Source organism: Urocitellus parryii, chromosome 15 (genome assembly GCF_045843805.1).
Source record: "Urocitellus parryii isolate mUroPar1 chromosome 15, mUroPar1.hap1, whole genome shotgun sequence".
Classification (NCBI taxonomy): domain Eukaryota; kingdom Metazoa; phylum Chordata; class Mammalia; order Rodentia; family Sciuridae; genus Urocitellus; species Urocitellus parryii.
Window position 1 is genome coordinate 46,354,867 of NC_135545.1, and position 15,164 is coordinate 46,370,030.

At 40.9% G+C, this 15,164-nt stretch overlaps 2 protein-coding genes across 2 annotated transcripts; one reads left to right on the top strand and one right to left on the bottom strand.

Moving 5' to 3' along the window:
• The first annotated feature begins 283 nt into the window (after positions 1-283).
• Txnl4b (thioredoxin like 4B) lies at positions 284-8,592 on the top strand. The gene is made up of 4 exons (XM_026399225.2): positions 284-536; positions 2,361-2,529; positions 4,293-4,444; positions 6,097-8,592. Exons 2-4 carry the CDS (start codon positions 2,398-2,400, stop codon positions 6,260-6,262), a joined length of 450 nt encoding a protein of 149 aa, XP_026255010.1. The 5' UTR covers positions 284-536; positions 2,361-2,397; the 3' UTR covers positions 6,263-8,592.
• Positions 8,593-10,166: 1,574 nt separating this feature from the next.
• LOC113190103 (haptoglobin) lies at positions 10,167-15,106 on the bottom strand. The gene is made up of 5 exons (XM_026399229.1): positions 15,015-15,106; positions 13,120-13,202; positions 12,753-12,854; positions 12,007-12,081; positions 10,167-11,112 (listed from the first exon to the last, which is right to left on the bottom strand). Exons 1-5 carry the CDS (start codon positions 15,017-15,019, stop codon positions 10,334-10,336), a joined length of 1,044 nt encoding a protein of 347 aa, XP_026255014.1. The 5' UTR covers positions 15,020-15,106; the 3' UTR covers positions 10,167-10,333.
• Between the last annotated feature and the right edge of the window lie 58 nt (positions 15,107-15,164).

A 15,164-nucleotide genomic window follows, 5' to 3' on the forward strand; every position in this document is an offset into this window, starting at 1 on the left:
ATCACGCTTAGTTCGAGAGGTGAAAACCCGCCTCTAGTCTGTGTGCGGGAGAGCGGGGTTGGCTGGGGGAGTGGAACGGCCATATTTGCTAAGGGCGGAAATGACAACAAGCTTCCGGTCAGGGGGAGTAGGCGGTATCTGCAATAATCTCTTCTGTTTTTATTGGTCTGTTGAGTGGGATCCTCTACAACGAGTTCTTTCCCCTGTGCGTTTTCCGTTTCCGTTGATTACTCTCGCAGTGGGCTGACGAGCGTTGCTAGGCAACAACTCGGGGTTACTTTAGCTTGAGGTTGCGGGCCTGCTTGGGGCGGAAGAAGTACGCCTCCCGCGGCCTGGGTACTCAGAGAAAGGATCCAGGTTGCTGAGGGCCCTGGAGCGGAGGTGACTGGGACGTGTCAAGTATCGTCGTCCCTCTCAGCTGTGGGTTAAGAGCAGCCCAAACACAAGCATCTTCAAAAAAACTTAACATGGGGTATTTTCGAAAGTAGAGACGTAGGCCCCATATAAATAAAAATCACCCGTCTGTTCAGATGCAGGTATGTCCATTGATGATGTTTTAAAACATTCCACTTTTCTTTGTAAATATGAATTATATACAAGCTAAGTTTCGTAGAAAATGTGGGATCAATCTTTATATACTGTTTTGTAACTTTTCTTCAATGGCTGCAGGACTGTGCTGTCATTTATTTCACCAATGTCCATTTACATTGTTTTCAGCTTTTTGCCCTAAGTGCATGGAATAGCCTATGTACATAAACCTTTGTGCATTTGTCTAATGATTTACTAAGAAATAGTTCTCAAAAATGGAATTGTCAAAGAGTATGTCAGTTTTCTTTCCAGGAAGGTTTTTCCCTCTGCTTTTTCTATATCTGTAAAATGGAAATAATTTTGGCTTTATCTAATTCCTGCCCCTGCATTCACACTGTCGCCCTTATTGTGTATTACTATATTGTTTAATCTTTGTCAATTTAATCGGGTTTTTTTTTTTTTTTGGTTTTGCTTTTATCTGCTTACTTGTAAAGCTTAACCTTCCAAACGTGTTCACTACCCATCTGTACCTCTTCTTTTGTGAATTCTTTATTCTGATTTTCCTTTTCTATGAACATCTTCTCAGGTGGGTCTCAATACTGTCTCCAGCATTTGTCCAAGCCCATCCCTAGCCTCTCTGTTGACATTGCTCTCCCCTTATTTCCTCCTCTTTATTAGTAACCTTGAGGATTTACTCTTTGTCTGAATTCCAGTGATAGAACAGATCTATATTCTCTTTGAATTTCTCTTTCATCAGGAATTTTTTCTGCCAAATATGACAAAGTCCCCCCTGAAAATCAGCTTCCCTATTTAAAGTGTACCTATTGCTGGAACACTTTCATTTCCTGCATGAATTTTTATTAACTTCATATCTAAAAATTGATATGTGACCAAAAATATACATAGAAAAAGAAATACTACCTTTTTGTAGCATTAGCCAACTCTGAAACTGAATTCAAAGTGTCAGGTGTCTCAGTGAAGTCTTCTGTAGATGCAATAATATGCTCCTTGATCAATGAGTTTCTCAAATATGAAATTTCTCATTGAACTTGCAATTCTTCAGCCTTAGCCTCCTGAGCCTCTGGGATTACAGACATGCACCACCACTCCCAGATTTTAAAAGTAACACTAGATTAGAAATTTGGAATAAATAAAATAATGTAATATAAATAAATAAAATAAATGTAATAAATGTAAATTAAAAATATAAAGGTCCGGGCTAGGGTTGTGGCTCAGCGGTTGAGCACTCGCCTCACACTTGCTGGAGGGACCCTGGGTTCAATCCTCAGCACCACATAAAAATACATAAGTAAAATAAAGGTATTGTGTCCAAGTACAACTAAAAAATAAATATTTTAAAAATAAATAAATAAAATAAAGGTCCTTTAACAACTAAAAAGAAATATTTTAAAAAAAGAAACACATGGGCTGGGGTTGTAGTTCAGTGGTAGAGCACTTGCCTAGAATGTGTGAGGCCGTGGGTTCAATCCTCAGCACCACACATAAATAAATAAAATAAAGGCATTGTGTCCATCTACAACTAAAAAAAAATTAAAGAAAGAAACACATATTGGTATTTTTTTGTGAATATATGACAAAACTCTGGAAGATACATTCGAAATTAATGACAACAGTTTTCTGGTATGTGGGGCATGTGTGGCAGTGGGAACCAGGCCCAAGAAGGGCCATGGGGAGAGGGACATGTGTACCTTTCTATAATGTTTCTTTTTTAACCATGTAATTATATTACCTACTCTAAAATTTTATTTTTTTTTAAATTAGAACTCATGCACTTAATTTAAACTGCTTTAAACATTGCAACTTCATTTCAGGATTGATGGTGGGGATTAATATTTGAATTATTTCAAGATGAGCTTCCTGTTGCCCAAACTGACTAGCAAAAAAGAAGTAGACCAAGCCATAAAAAGTACTGCAGAGAAAGTGTTGGTTCTCAGGTTTGGGAGAGATGAGGATCCTGTCTGTCTGCAACTAGATGACATTGTAAGTGAATTTTTTAAACATATGGGGTTTTTTATTTTTTTGTAGTTGTATATGTACAGAATGCCTTTATTTTGTTTGTTTATTTTTATGCTGTGGTAAGGATTGAACCTAGTGCCTCACACATGCTAGGCAAATGCTCTTCCACTGAGCTACAGCCCCAGCCCAAATAAATGCCTCCGTGTCTGAAAAATGAATGGAAGCAGGCAAGGCTCAGATGTAACTCTTGGTTCATTAACACAGTTACTCTAAGAGCTGATCCTGTGTTTGCCCTGAGCTGAACCTCCAAATTTGTTATTGTGCTGAATCTGCTCCAGTGTCCTTCCCCACTAGCAGATTTCAAAACTCATTTTCACAGATAAGGCAGTGAAAGAGCAGAAAACATTACCAGGAGTCTATGAACATTACCTTTTTTTTTTTTTAACTCCATCAGCTATTATTTTTATGTGATACTTAGTATTGAACCTGTGCCTCACATGTGCTAGGTGGGCACTCTACCACTGAGCCACAACCCCAGCCCCTGTTATCTTTTTTTGATGCTAGAGCAGTGGCCCCATTTCCCAGTGGCAGAAACAAACACCAGAGAAGTCAAGGAGCTGCCCACTGGCACAGATGCACTTAATTGAAGAGCTGGGATTTAAATTCAGTTTTCTCTAGCTGCCAATCCCTTTTCTTATGTGCTGCCTCTAGAATGTCCCTGATGATGGTTTCTGATCTCACAGCACATCTTCACATTCTGATTAGTAAGGGGGAAAATTATGGGACAGAGTGAGTGTATTCTTGTCTCTGTCTATTATAGAGAGTTTTAACCAAGTACTAAGACCTCTTGCCCCTTCAGTTGCTGCCATCCACCATGGAAATTAAGTGTAAGCATCCTCATTTGGTTAAAAACAGATGTGTGATGTGTTAACCTGGAAGACAAATGACCAGAAAATTATACCCTTACCCGTGTGGAGGAAAAAATAGTACAGAAGTCAAGAGGGTAGATTCTGAGCTGCGGTATGTCCTCAGAGCACTTTGTCTAGCATGTGTGAGGCCCTGGGTTCAATCCTGCACGGGGGGGCGGGTATAGTTTCTGAAGCCAAGCTGCCAAAATTCAAATCCCAGCCCTACTGCTTAGGAACTGTATGAACTGGGACAAGTTATTTTACTTCTTGTGCTTCTCTTTCTTCTTCTATAAAATAGGGACTCAAACAATCCATACCTCATAGGAATGTGTAAGGATTAAATTAGTCAGCAAATGAAAGCATTTAGGACAGATAGCATGCAGGAAGTGTTGTATAAACATTTGCTATTATAATAATTGTTTCTAGAATATTGGGAAGAAAGAGACTTGGGGTAATTTCAGTATCTATATTACATGTTTCTGAGTTGTTCTGTTTTAAGTGAGTATAATATGTGGTTTTTGTTTGTTTTGTGGTACTGGAGATAGAACCCAGGTCCCTGTGCAGGCTAGAAAAGTGCTTTGCCACTGAGCTCTATACAACAACCCACTTAAAAATGAGTATGGATTACTTTTAGAGGAGCAATCCAACATGGACAAAAAAGTTTTAAAAATAAATTTATTTTTCCCAGGGAGCTCTCATAACCTGTCAACAGTGATTCAACCTGTGAACAATAGTTATACTCTATCTAATATAAAACCCAAATAGACTATAGAGTCTTGGCCCAGTAATTTTTTCAAACAATATGTTGTAGTAAAAAGTTTCTCAGAAGAAACATTGGCTACTTCTCATATTGTAACCTTCCTCTCTCTTGTCATTTAGCTCTCTAAAACTTCTTCTGACTTAAGTAAAATGGCTGCTATATACCTGGTAGATGTGGACCACACTCCAGTTTATACACAGTATTTTGACATAAGTTATATTCCATCTACTGTATTTTTCTTCAATGGGCAGCATATGAAGGTGGACTATGGGTAAGTTGACTTTGAAGTCATTGCAATCTTGAAAGTGTCCTTTATCTAAGCCATTTCCAACTTACCTATTTGCATGTGATGTTTGCTCTCTGAGTCTTGTGTTAGTACTATTTCCTCAGTTGATGTATCCTTTAATTTTTATATGAAAATTAGGTACAAAATAAGAGTATTTCATAAATGATTAGCAAATTTTTTAATTTCCAACTTAAATATGAAAGAATAGTTTACGAAGCACTAATCATCCTCAAGTTGATAAATACAAAATAAATTAACTAAGTATAGAATATAAAAAGTTTCCCAGGAATTTTATTTGAAACACAATATATAGTTGTTCTTAAACTTTGGGGATTGGTAGATGATATTTATAAAAGAAGCCTTTCTGCCAGCAAACTTCTCTCTTGCCAAGTATCTTCTGTTACTCAGAGAATTTGAAGTCATTCTTCAACCAGGCCTGTCAAAACATGTAACATGAGCCAGGCACGGTGGCATACACCTATAATCCCAGCGGCTCAGGAGGCTGAGGCAGGAAGATTGTGAGCTCAAAGCCAGCCTCAGCAAAAGTGAGGCACTAAGCAACTCAGTGAGACCCTTTCTCTAAATAAAATACAAAATAGGGTTGGGAATGTAGCTCAGTGGCCAAGTGCCCCTGAGTTCAATCCCTAGTACCCTCCACCTCAAAAAAATATAACATTAGTTTTTTAATATCTTCCATTCCATCTAGTTAGCATCCCAATACTGAATGTTACTGACTGTATTCATCATTCTAAATATTTCTTACTCTGGTTGAAATGTATACTTGGTTTGTATTATATGTTAGAAAGTGAGTTATATAGTGTTTGAAAGTGTTTTAAAGCTATTTATTTTCCTGGAACACAGGAAAGTAATACTTACTTGATGTGAGTATTAGTTTTAAACAAACTTTTTAAAGTATAATTTATGACACCATGTATCAAATTATCTTAAAAGTGTTTAAACATTTAATATGATGTTGTAGGTGTATAGTTAATGACTTTGAAAGATATATATATATATTAGTTGAAAAAATGTGTTACTAAATAGTTTGAATATGATTCTCATTATCATGAACAATTGAATACACTTATACATAGATATATACACACATACACATAAGTTTGGAAGGATATAACACCAAAAGGTGTTTTCTGTCCTCACTGGTGATTTTATTTCTCTCTAAAAAGTTATACAATAAATATACCTAATGTTTAAAATGTTTAAAAAATAAATATACCTAATGTTTAAAATATACCTAATGTTTAAGAAACTTTTTTAATAATCTGTTAATACCTACAACTCAAAAGTATAAGTGGTGGAACTTAGGAGACCATGACTAATTAATGGGCTTTGCACAGAAATACTAACCATGCCCACTCTAATGTTAGTGAACTCTACTTGATGATGACTTAAAAAATGATTAAAATATATTAAGCAGAATCTTTCACATACCACAGTGTGGTCCACAGCACTGGTGTTAGTCATGTATCATATACCAAGTGGGAAAATTAATGTGTCAGGCTATGTGTCTAAAGTCTCCCTGATAAGAAGGAAGTAATGAATCTGCTGTTCATTTTGTTTATCCTGCAAGTCTTCAGCAAGTGATCTGAAAGCAGTTATTTCTCTCTTGTGCCATGTAGGTCTCCAGATCACACTAAGTTTGTGGGAAGTTTCAAAACCAAACAAGACTTCATAGATTTGATTGAAGTAATCTATCGGGGAGCCATGAGAGGAAAGCTTATTGTCCAAAGTCCCATTGATCCCAAGAATATTCCCAAATATGACCTTCTCTATCAAGACATTTAGCATATTAACCACTGTTGGAAATGAAGAGAATGGCATGCATTGAAACAGTGCCTGAATCCAGCTGTGCTATTTTCTGAACTCCCTCAGAAATGTGTTCAGTATCCCAGAAGAGAAGAGGTGTGACTTGTGTGTATGATGTCTGGCCCCTGAGCAGAAGACCACCCAGCGGCGCTCCCTGGTCTGAAGGGCTGAGCATCTTCTCTCTGCAGGCCTCTAAGCAATCAAGGGATCATGTTCATTTTCCACAGGGTAGTTTTTCTAACTGTCCTGTAGACTGCTTTTTTTTTTTTTCCCTCAAGATGATACAGAATCCTTCTAGACATTGCAAGTACAGTTGATTTATCCATGTTATCTGATGCACAAGTAAATGGAAAGTCAGTCCTGTAAGAGAAAAAGTACTTCTTCTCTACCCTGGATACACACACAAACCCCTGCCCATTCTTCTACTCATATCCCTCCTACTCCCCCAGCTCCAGGCCTTTCTACTCCAATCTCTCTTGGAATAGTAATTGTCTACTAATAGTAGGCTTTTTTTTTTTTTTTGGAATCTTTTGAACTGAGACTTTCAAAAATGCCATCCTGAGCCAGGCCCAGTGGTGCACACCTGTAATCCCAGCTGCTTAAGCAGCTGAGGCAGTACTGCTTGAGCCCAGGAATTCAAGGCCAGCCTGGGCAACAATGAGACCTCATTTCAGAAAGCAAAAAGACAGGTAATGGTGAAAAACTGTCTTGGTTGTTCTTGATAATATAAACTAGATTTTGTGTTATTAAATTGCTCAAGAAGCAAGAACTTTAACATCATCCAGTACCCAGTTTGAGCTAAACAAAAACTTAACTACCCTTAGAGCAAAGCTTTCCCAGAAGTCTGAGTTGCTACCTCTTCCTGAGACAGAAAATTGCATTCAAGGGTTCAAGATTGAAAAAAATGTTGCAAGTTCTAGAAAAAAAATATCACCTTTATAGGAGTTGCCAACCCTAATGACTTTACAAAGAAGCCTTGCTCTTCAGAGTCCTCCTGGCACAGCCTTGGGCGAGTACTGCTTCTCTTAAGCCTCATGGCAGCTCTGAGTACTGACTTTCTAGAATGAGATAATGGACACTGAGCTACAGAAGTGGATCAGGCAACATGTTATCTGCCTGGCAGCCACTGCCTTCTTTACCAGCAGAAGCCCATTTCTGTTCAGGGCATTACTCACTACCTGCTGACCCCTTTGCTAGGTGCTTCTGTCCAAGATCATCTCACAGGAGGGATGGCCATGAGACTTAATTCAAGCTAATGTGGCACAGAAGAAAGACTGCTGGGGGTTTATGTGTCCTTTGCTGATAAAAGGAGAGAGTTACTCCAGGAATAAAGCAAAAGAAAATCCTTTCACCACCACCTGTCTTCTGTCCTACCACTTTCCACTTAGTTTAAATCATGATGCATGGAACTATAGCAGCCATTCTTAGGCTCAGAAGGCAACCAGCATCAATATGAGAAAATAATATGCTGAAAAGAACAATGAAAGGGTCTGATCCACGGTGACATTATTGAGTACCCGAGTGAATTCTATATGTGCCTCTCTCCAGACTTCTATGAAAGAAAAAAAAATAATTCTTTACCTAAGTCACTGTTGGTCAAGTTTTCTGTTCTTCACAGCCTCAATCACACGATATTTGGTACATGATAAGTATTTAAATAACCACCCAAAACTCAGAACTTGCATGCTAAAATTATATCGTCTCATTGAGCACTTCAGGGAATCTTCTCTGAAGTCCTGATTTTTATTTTTTGATCCTATCTTAATTCTTTCTATCCACAAGTACTTTTTGAGTACATTCTGGGTGCCCCGTCTGACACTAGCTGCTGCATAAATATAAGTTCTGAGAGGAGGCAATGTCTGAGTCTTAAGGGAGAGTAAGAGACCTTATGCAGAAAGGGGAGGGACCCAAGGGAAAAGGCCCAAGGGTGGAGGCAGCAGAGAGAGCTCACACTCTGTTCTGGAACCAAGAACGAGGCCCGGACAGCAGGAGGTGCTGCTAGGAAGGCAGAGAACATAAGTGATTTTCTTGTCTTTCTCATCATTATTTTCCTCTGAGGAGTGATCAGAAGCCATTTAATACAACCAGATAATTCTTTAGGGAACTGGGATGGTTTCTTCTTTCAGAAAACTTTGTACTGAAGATACTATCAAAAGAAAAAGGTATAAATGAGGGGCGGGGGTTGTGGCTCAGCGGTAGAGTGCTTGCCTAGCGCATATGAGGCCCTGAGTTTGATCCTCAGCACCACGTAAAAATAAAATAAAGGTTTAAAAAAAAGAGGGGCTGGGGTGTGGCTCAGCAGTCAAATGCTTGCCTAGAACATGTGAGGCCCTGGGTTCGATTCTCAGTACCACATAAAAATAAATAAATAAAGGTATTATGTCCAAATACAACTAAAAAATAAATATTAAAAAAAAGAAAAGTGTATAAGTGACTGCATTCTGAGAGGCATTTTATAAGCATTTAACTGTGTCATTTTCAGTTTCTGTCTTATTTCTTCCACATTTCCATTAGTCCACTAGTCCACCTGTCGATATATACTAATGGATCTGGAAGATGCATGTGAAGAGAACTTTACAGTGAAGGCCAGATCCTGGTGAACGAATAGTGACATCATTGACCTTTCATACTATGAGAAGGAGAAGGCCATATGTTAAGATGATAAGAAGGTGGATTGGTGAAGGGTCAGTGTACTAAAGGCTTAGAGCAAGAAAAGATTCAGAGAAAAAAGCCTCCTGTTCACCTTTCACCTATGAGACCCTTAGGAGCAAGCCCCTTATCTTTGTGAAATGGAAGATCACACAGCTTGCATTTGACTCCTGGTAGAGGATGGGTTTCTTTCAGGTTGACAAACATCTCCTCCTACTGTGGAAGAGACTCCTAACTTTTTACAGAGTCCCAGAGCATTGCAGCTGGTAGAGACTTTGGAGCTCCTCTGTTAAATCCCTATGGAAGAGACCAGGGATCTGATAATGGCCAGAGAGCTTAAAGCATTTAGCAGTTTTATGCCTGAGCTGTGATTTAGACCCAGCAAATCAGAGATCCTCCTTTATATCTCCTTGTTTTGTTTTCTGGGGCCCTGGAAAGTTGAAACACAACAGTAAAAGTATTGTCTGGGTCAGAACACATTCTTTTCATCCCACTTTAGCTTGTATCAGTTTCTCTCACTGTGACAAAATACCTAAGATAATCAGCTTTAGAAAAGGAAAGTTTTGTTCTGGGTCAGAGTTTCAGAGTTGGCCCTGTTGCTTGGGACCTGTGGTGAGGCAGCACATTGTGAAGGGAAACATGTGATAGAGCAAAAAACAGCTCACCTCATGACATCCAGAAAGCAAAGAGGAAGAGCAGAAGACCAGAGTCCCATAGTCCCCTTTAAAGGCACACCCCCATTGACCTAACTTCCTCCCATAAGTCCTCTCAAAGGCTCCACGACCTCCCAGTAGTGCCACAGGCTGGAAACCATGCCTTACAACTCCTAGGCTTTGGAGGGACGAGTATCTAAACCATAACTCCTGTGCCCTTTCTCCTAATCCACTTCAAAGAGGCAACAGGATGCAGTTAAAAGGAACTCACAGTTTGTATTTAAATAGACCTAGGTTCTGGTTCAGCTTCCATTTTTAATAGCTGTGGAAACTTAAGCAAAGTGAGTCTGTATTTCCTCATCTGTAAAACAAGGATAAGAGTTATCTCTCTGAGATCGGGCATTCAGTAGGCATTCAATCAATGCACAGTTCCCCAAAATGAACCAATTTGTATCATGTTGGGAATTTCCAGGCAGCTTGGAGTGTTTTCTGACATACTTCCGGTAAACTCTATGCCACTTGTCTCCCCAGTACCATAAATGAAAGAATAAAAAAGGCCCAGACTAAAAACAGCACCAAAATTAATCATAAGCAAGTTCTTTATTAATTGACTCATCAGTTCAGGGGTAGTGCCTATCAGTTTCAGATGGTGCCCTGTCCCGTCTACCTTTCCCTCTTTCAGGATGAAGTCTCACTGTCAGGCAAGGGCTTCAGACCACCCCTCTGAGTAGACTTCAGCCAGCTTGTATTATTCGTCGGCTATGGTTTTCCGAACCCAGTCCAGGATGGAAGGCACCTTCACGTAGACACCATACTCGGCCACAGTGCAGCTCTTATCAAAGCTCAGGATCCCAGCGGCATACCAGGTGTCATCCTCCAGGTCATGAATGACAAAGGCGCTGCCAGCATCACCATAACAGGTGTCTTCCTGGTACTTGGACATGCCAGCACAGAAGGTGTGCTCATTCAGGATGGGCTGCACCCCCACAGGGCTCTTTGGGATCTTCTTTTCAGGCACTGTACTGTTTTCATAGTGCAGCTCACAGTTGGATTGGTCAGCCACGGGCAGCATGACATACTTGAGGCGCTCCGTAAACTCAAAGTTGACATTTCGCCCCCAGCCAGACACATAACCCACACGCCCCACTTCCGCATAATCCTTGGAAGGTAGGCAAATGGGCATCACTCTCTCATTCACAGGCACCTTCTGTTTGAGTTTGATGAGCCCAATATCTATCATGGAGTAGTTAGGGTGGAGAACCACCTTCTCAATCTCCACCATCTGCCTTCTCCCCACAAAGAGTTTTAAAGTAGGAGCAATGTCCTCTGCTGTTGCATTCTCTGTGTGATTCAGGAAGAGATTTTTGGCCGTGGTCAACAGCCACTGTTCATTGATCAGCGTGGCCCCTGTGGTGAGACCATGGCGCGAGATCATCTTAGCCTGCCAGGGAAAGCTGCCTTTGGCATCCAGATATCCACCAATGATGCGCTGCACCTGATCCACCGGATTCTTAGGCTTTCCACACACTGTCAAGGAGAGCAAGAAACTCAAGAGCAGGCATGTGAAAGTCTCCCAGGCCAGGAGAAACAAGTTAAAGCACTGATGTTCTTACTGTCTACCCTTTTCAAAATTAGAAATGCTCAAATGCTTTGCTCTTACCATCTGCTCATCTCACTGCCAATGTTCACAATTTAAAATAATGTTTTTTTCATTCTGTACATCACAAAGTAGAGTTTTAGCCCCTGCTTTTCCAACAAAAAAGAAGTAAGTAGCACTGAGATTTTTAAGCCCCAGCTGATAAACTATTTGTATATTTAAATAATTTTGTCACCATAAAGGAATTTCCACAGTTCCCTGAAACTCTTAAAAGGGCTGGATGCTATCTAATTCCTTCTTCCTGACTAGCGAGGGCTGTGTGTTAGCACTGGCAGGAATGCAAATTTTATAGACACTGCAGTTGATCCAAGGCATATTAGCAGTTCCACAGCCCTGATGGCAGAAAGTGGACAAGACCCTCTGTTCCCAGAAGAAAGGGGGAGAGCAAGGAATCAGGAGTCCCAGCTCATCTTCAGCCTCCTGTTTTGTCCCTCCATGGGTTAAGCTTTTGCTCAACCTTCCCTGACTTGTTCTTTCTCGTTTTACCTTTGAACTAGGCTCTCTAGGTAGGCTGTCTATATGCATAGGGTCTCCTAATCCAGGGGCAATAAAGACAATGCCCTTCAAGCCCAAAAGAAACAAGATGCTCAGTAAGCTCCTTTAGAGGTCACCTCCTCACTGTCCAGGTCTTGACCCCACTGGCTATGGTTCTCCCTGATCCCTCGCCTTGGCTCCTGTATGCTCAGAGTAAGCCACAGAAAAGGGATGTGGCTTTGCAACATTTCAGCCTAGCTGCCTACCCATGACCTAACCCCAGCACCCACCTGCTTCACATTCAGGAAGTTTCTCTCCAATGTCTTTGTTGATCCACTGCTTCTCGCTGTTTAAGGTATATACTCCTGAAACAAAAGGAAAGAAATGAGCCCAGAGAGAGAGCAATTCTGGACCTCAGGTAGGGTGAGAGGGTATTTAAAGAGAAGACTGTAAAAGGAGGGAGGAGAAGAGCACTGAGCTTCATGTCAAGCACTGGGCGCTCCAGGCATCCCCAGCAGGACAGACTGTGCTCATGACAAGATATAGGACAAGTAGAGATGGGGCTGGAGAGCTGACTCCACCTCTCAAAGACCACCTGAACTTGAGCAAGATATTCATTTTCTCTGTGCTTCAGTTTCCTCATCAGAAAAATAAGAATAACAGTATCTCTTCAGAGCAGTGTTGTGAGAACAAAGTGCTCTAAATAGATAGGAAGCACTTAGAAAGTGCCAGGAATATAGTGCTGCCTACAATGGGAAGGGTTACCCATTGTCATTGTCATTTGTTCTTTTACTGTATCTCCTTTCATAGACAGAGAGCTTACTCTGAGATAGGTAGGCTCCATGGCTTGGACTCCACTTAACAAAAGAGAAACTGGTGCTGAGAAAAGTTTGCTCACAGAACCACCTACTGGTGAGAAAAACTAACTCAGGATCTAAATCTCCTGGGTCCAAGAAGTGCAGATGAACTTTTTGGCCTTTATGGGGATGTCAGGGCTAGGGTGTATGCTGGGCAGAGACTCTTGTCCGGGTCTTACCATCTCCTTCAGTGCGCAGTCTGTAATAGGTGTTACACTCGTAGCGAACCATGTGATTCACATAGCCATTTGCAATCTCAGGGGGCTTCGGGCAGCTGTCTTCTGCAAACAAAAGGAAACCAGTAAAGGAAGTTAATATTCAATTATTGCTCCCAGAGACCTATAAAAAGTCAGAGAGGAAGTTGCTGTGCATATCAACCTCCTTCCAACCTTTGGAAGACAATAAAGGGCATCTACCCTCATTACTAGGACACAATAGGATGAGAAGGCACTACTGGGTCTTCTCCAAGAATGCAGATCCAGTGGGTCAGAGTGGGCCACAGCAGAGGTGGGGATGCACAACTGCTGCCCAAACCCAAAGACCTACCTGTAAGATCTGTGACATCATTGTCCAAATCTGCAGCAAAAAGCTGTCCGCAGAGCAGGAGAGCAACCAGAGCTCCCAGGGTACTGCAGAGAGATGAAGGAAGGAATGCAAAAATGATCCCCTGCTTTACAGAGCACGTACACACACACACCCCTCCCTCAAGCACCCAGGAAATAAAATAGATATATAGAAGTGCCGGGACCAAGAAGTTGCTCCTCCACCCACATATATGCTTTAGTAGCTCTTCTGAACACACCCAGGTTCCAGCAAGTTCTATGCTGCTAGGAATAATACGTCCACTTCAGAGAGTAACCACCAAGATACGAAGGCACAGAGTTAAGGGAGCCTCAATTTATGGCCACCTTCAGAAAACACTAAATTGGCAATAATATATGAGCTCTCCAGCCAAGAGGAACCTCCACTGGGTACCCCTAAACTAGGCTACAAAGATGCTCCCAATACAATGTGGACTTAAAGAAAGGGAACATGGGGCTTATTATGCTAACCTCTCTACTTTTTAAAAATTTCTATAATAAAAGACTTTTTAAAATATTACTGCTTGTTTCCTGAGATGGGATCAACCCAAGTTGGTCTCAAACTCCAGGGCTCAAGCAATCCCCCTGCCTCAGCCTCCTGAGTAACTAGGACTACAAGCCCTCATCACTGGACCCAGCCCAAATATGCAATTTAAAATCTACATATGATTGTTTTAATTGTTTTATGATCATTTGCTTTTAAGAAATGGGATATAGGGGCTGGGGATGTGGCTCAAGCGGTAGCGCGCTCGCCTAGCATGCGTGCGGCCCGGGTTCGATCCTCAGCAGCACCACACACCAACAAAGATGTTGTGTCCGCCAAGAACTAAGAAAATAAATAAATAAATAAATGTTAAAATTCTCTCTCTCTGTCCCCCCCTCTCTCTCTCACTCTCTCTTAAAAAAAAAAAAAAAAAAAAAGAAATGGGATATAATCAGCCCGAGTGCACATCTGTAATCCCAGTGACTAGGAGACTGAGGCAGGAGGATCATAAGTTCAAGGCCAGCCTCAGCAACTTAGCAAGACCTAGTCTCAAAAAATAAAAAGGGCTGGGGATATAGCTCAGTGGTAAAGTGCTCCTGGGTTCTATTCCTAGTACCAACCACAACCACACACACACACACACACACACACACATTAAAAAAAAAAAAAAAAAAAAAACCTTAAAAAAGAAATGGTATCAAACTCCAGAATGCCAGGAGGTTACCTGAAAGAGAACTGGCTTCCTGAAGACATGACCGTGGCCATGGACATTAGCACACAGGCCACACTTACCACATAACCACATAACCATCTTGCTGGCAGATGTCAATCATCCAGGATTACTTGGTGATGTTTAGCTTCTTGTCATTTTAACATTTCAAAAAGTCTTATTTTGATAAAATCTAAATCCTTAATTGTATCACTCAAATGTGTTGCTATTGGTCTAATTTAAAAAAAAAATGCTATAAATAAAGTTAAAATGCCAAGAAGCTGCTGCATCCCTTATGAAGAGGAAAACTGTAACTTCAAGAAAAACCATCTGGGCTGAGGATATAGCTCAGTGGTAGAGCAACCCTGGGTTCAAGCCTCAGTACTGCAAAAGAAAAAGAAGGAGAAGGAAGAGGAGGAGGAGAAGGAGGAGGAGCAGGGAGATCCTCCTTAGAGTAGATCCTGTCTCCTGAGAAAGACAATACCACCTTTTGTGGATACAAAAAAAAAGGAAAGGCCTTAATACAGGAAGCCCTTTAATCCACCACAGTTTAGCCCTTGGCCTTGTTTCTTTGTTACATTTGTGCATCTCCCCTGTAGGCTTCTTCTATACTAATACATATAAAGAAGGATAAAATAAAGAAGGGGGCCCTGTGCTATAAACTCACCTCATCTTTGACTTGGCCTCTGGACGTGCAGTACTGTGGGGTACCTGCTGAGCCTTTTATGCCTCAAAATCTCACCCCACCTCTTTCTTAATTTGTAATTCCTGTGTTTACCCAAAGTTGTGTTTATATAACAGGACTTGTTAAGGTCAC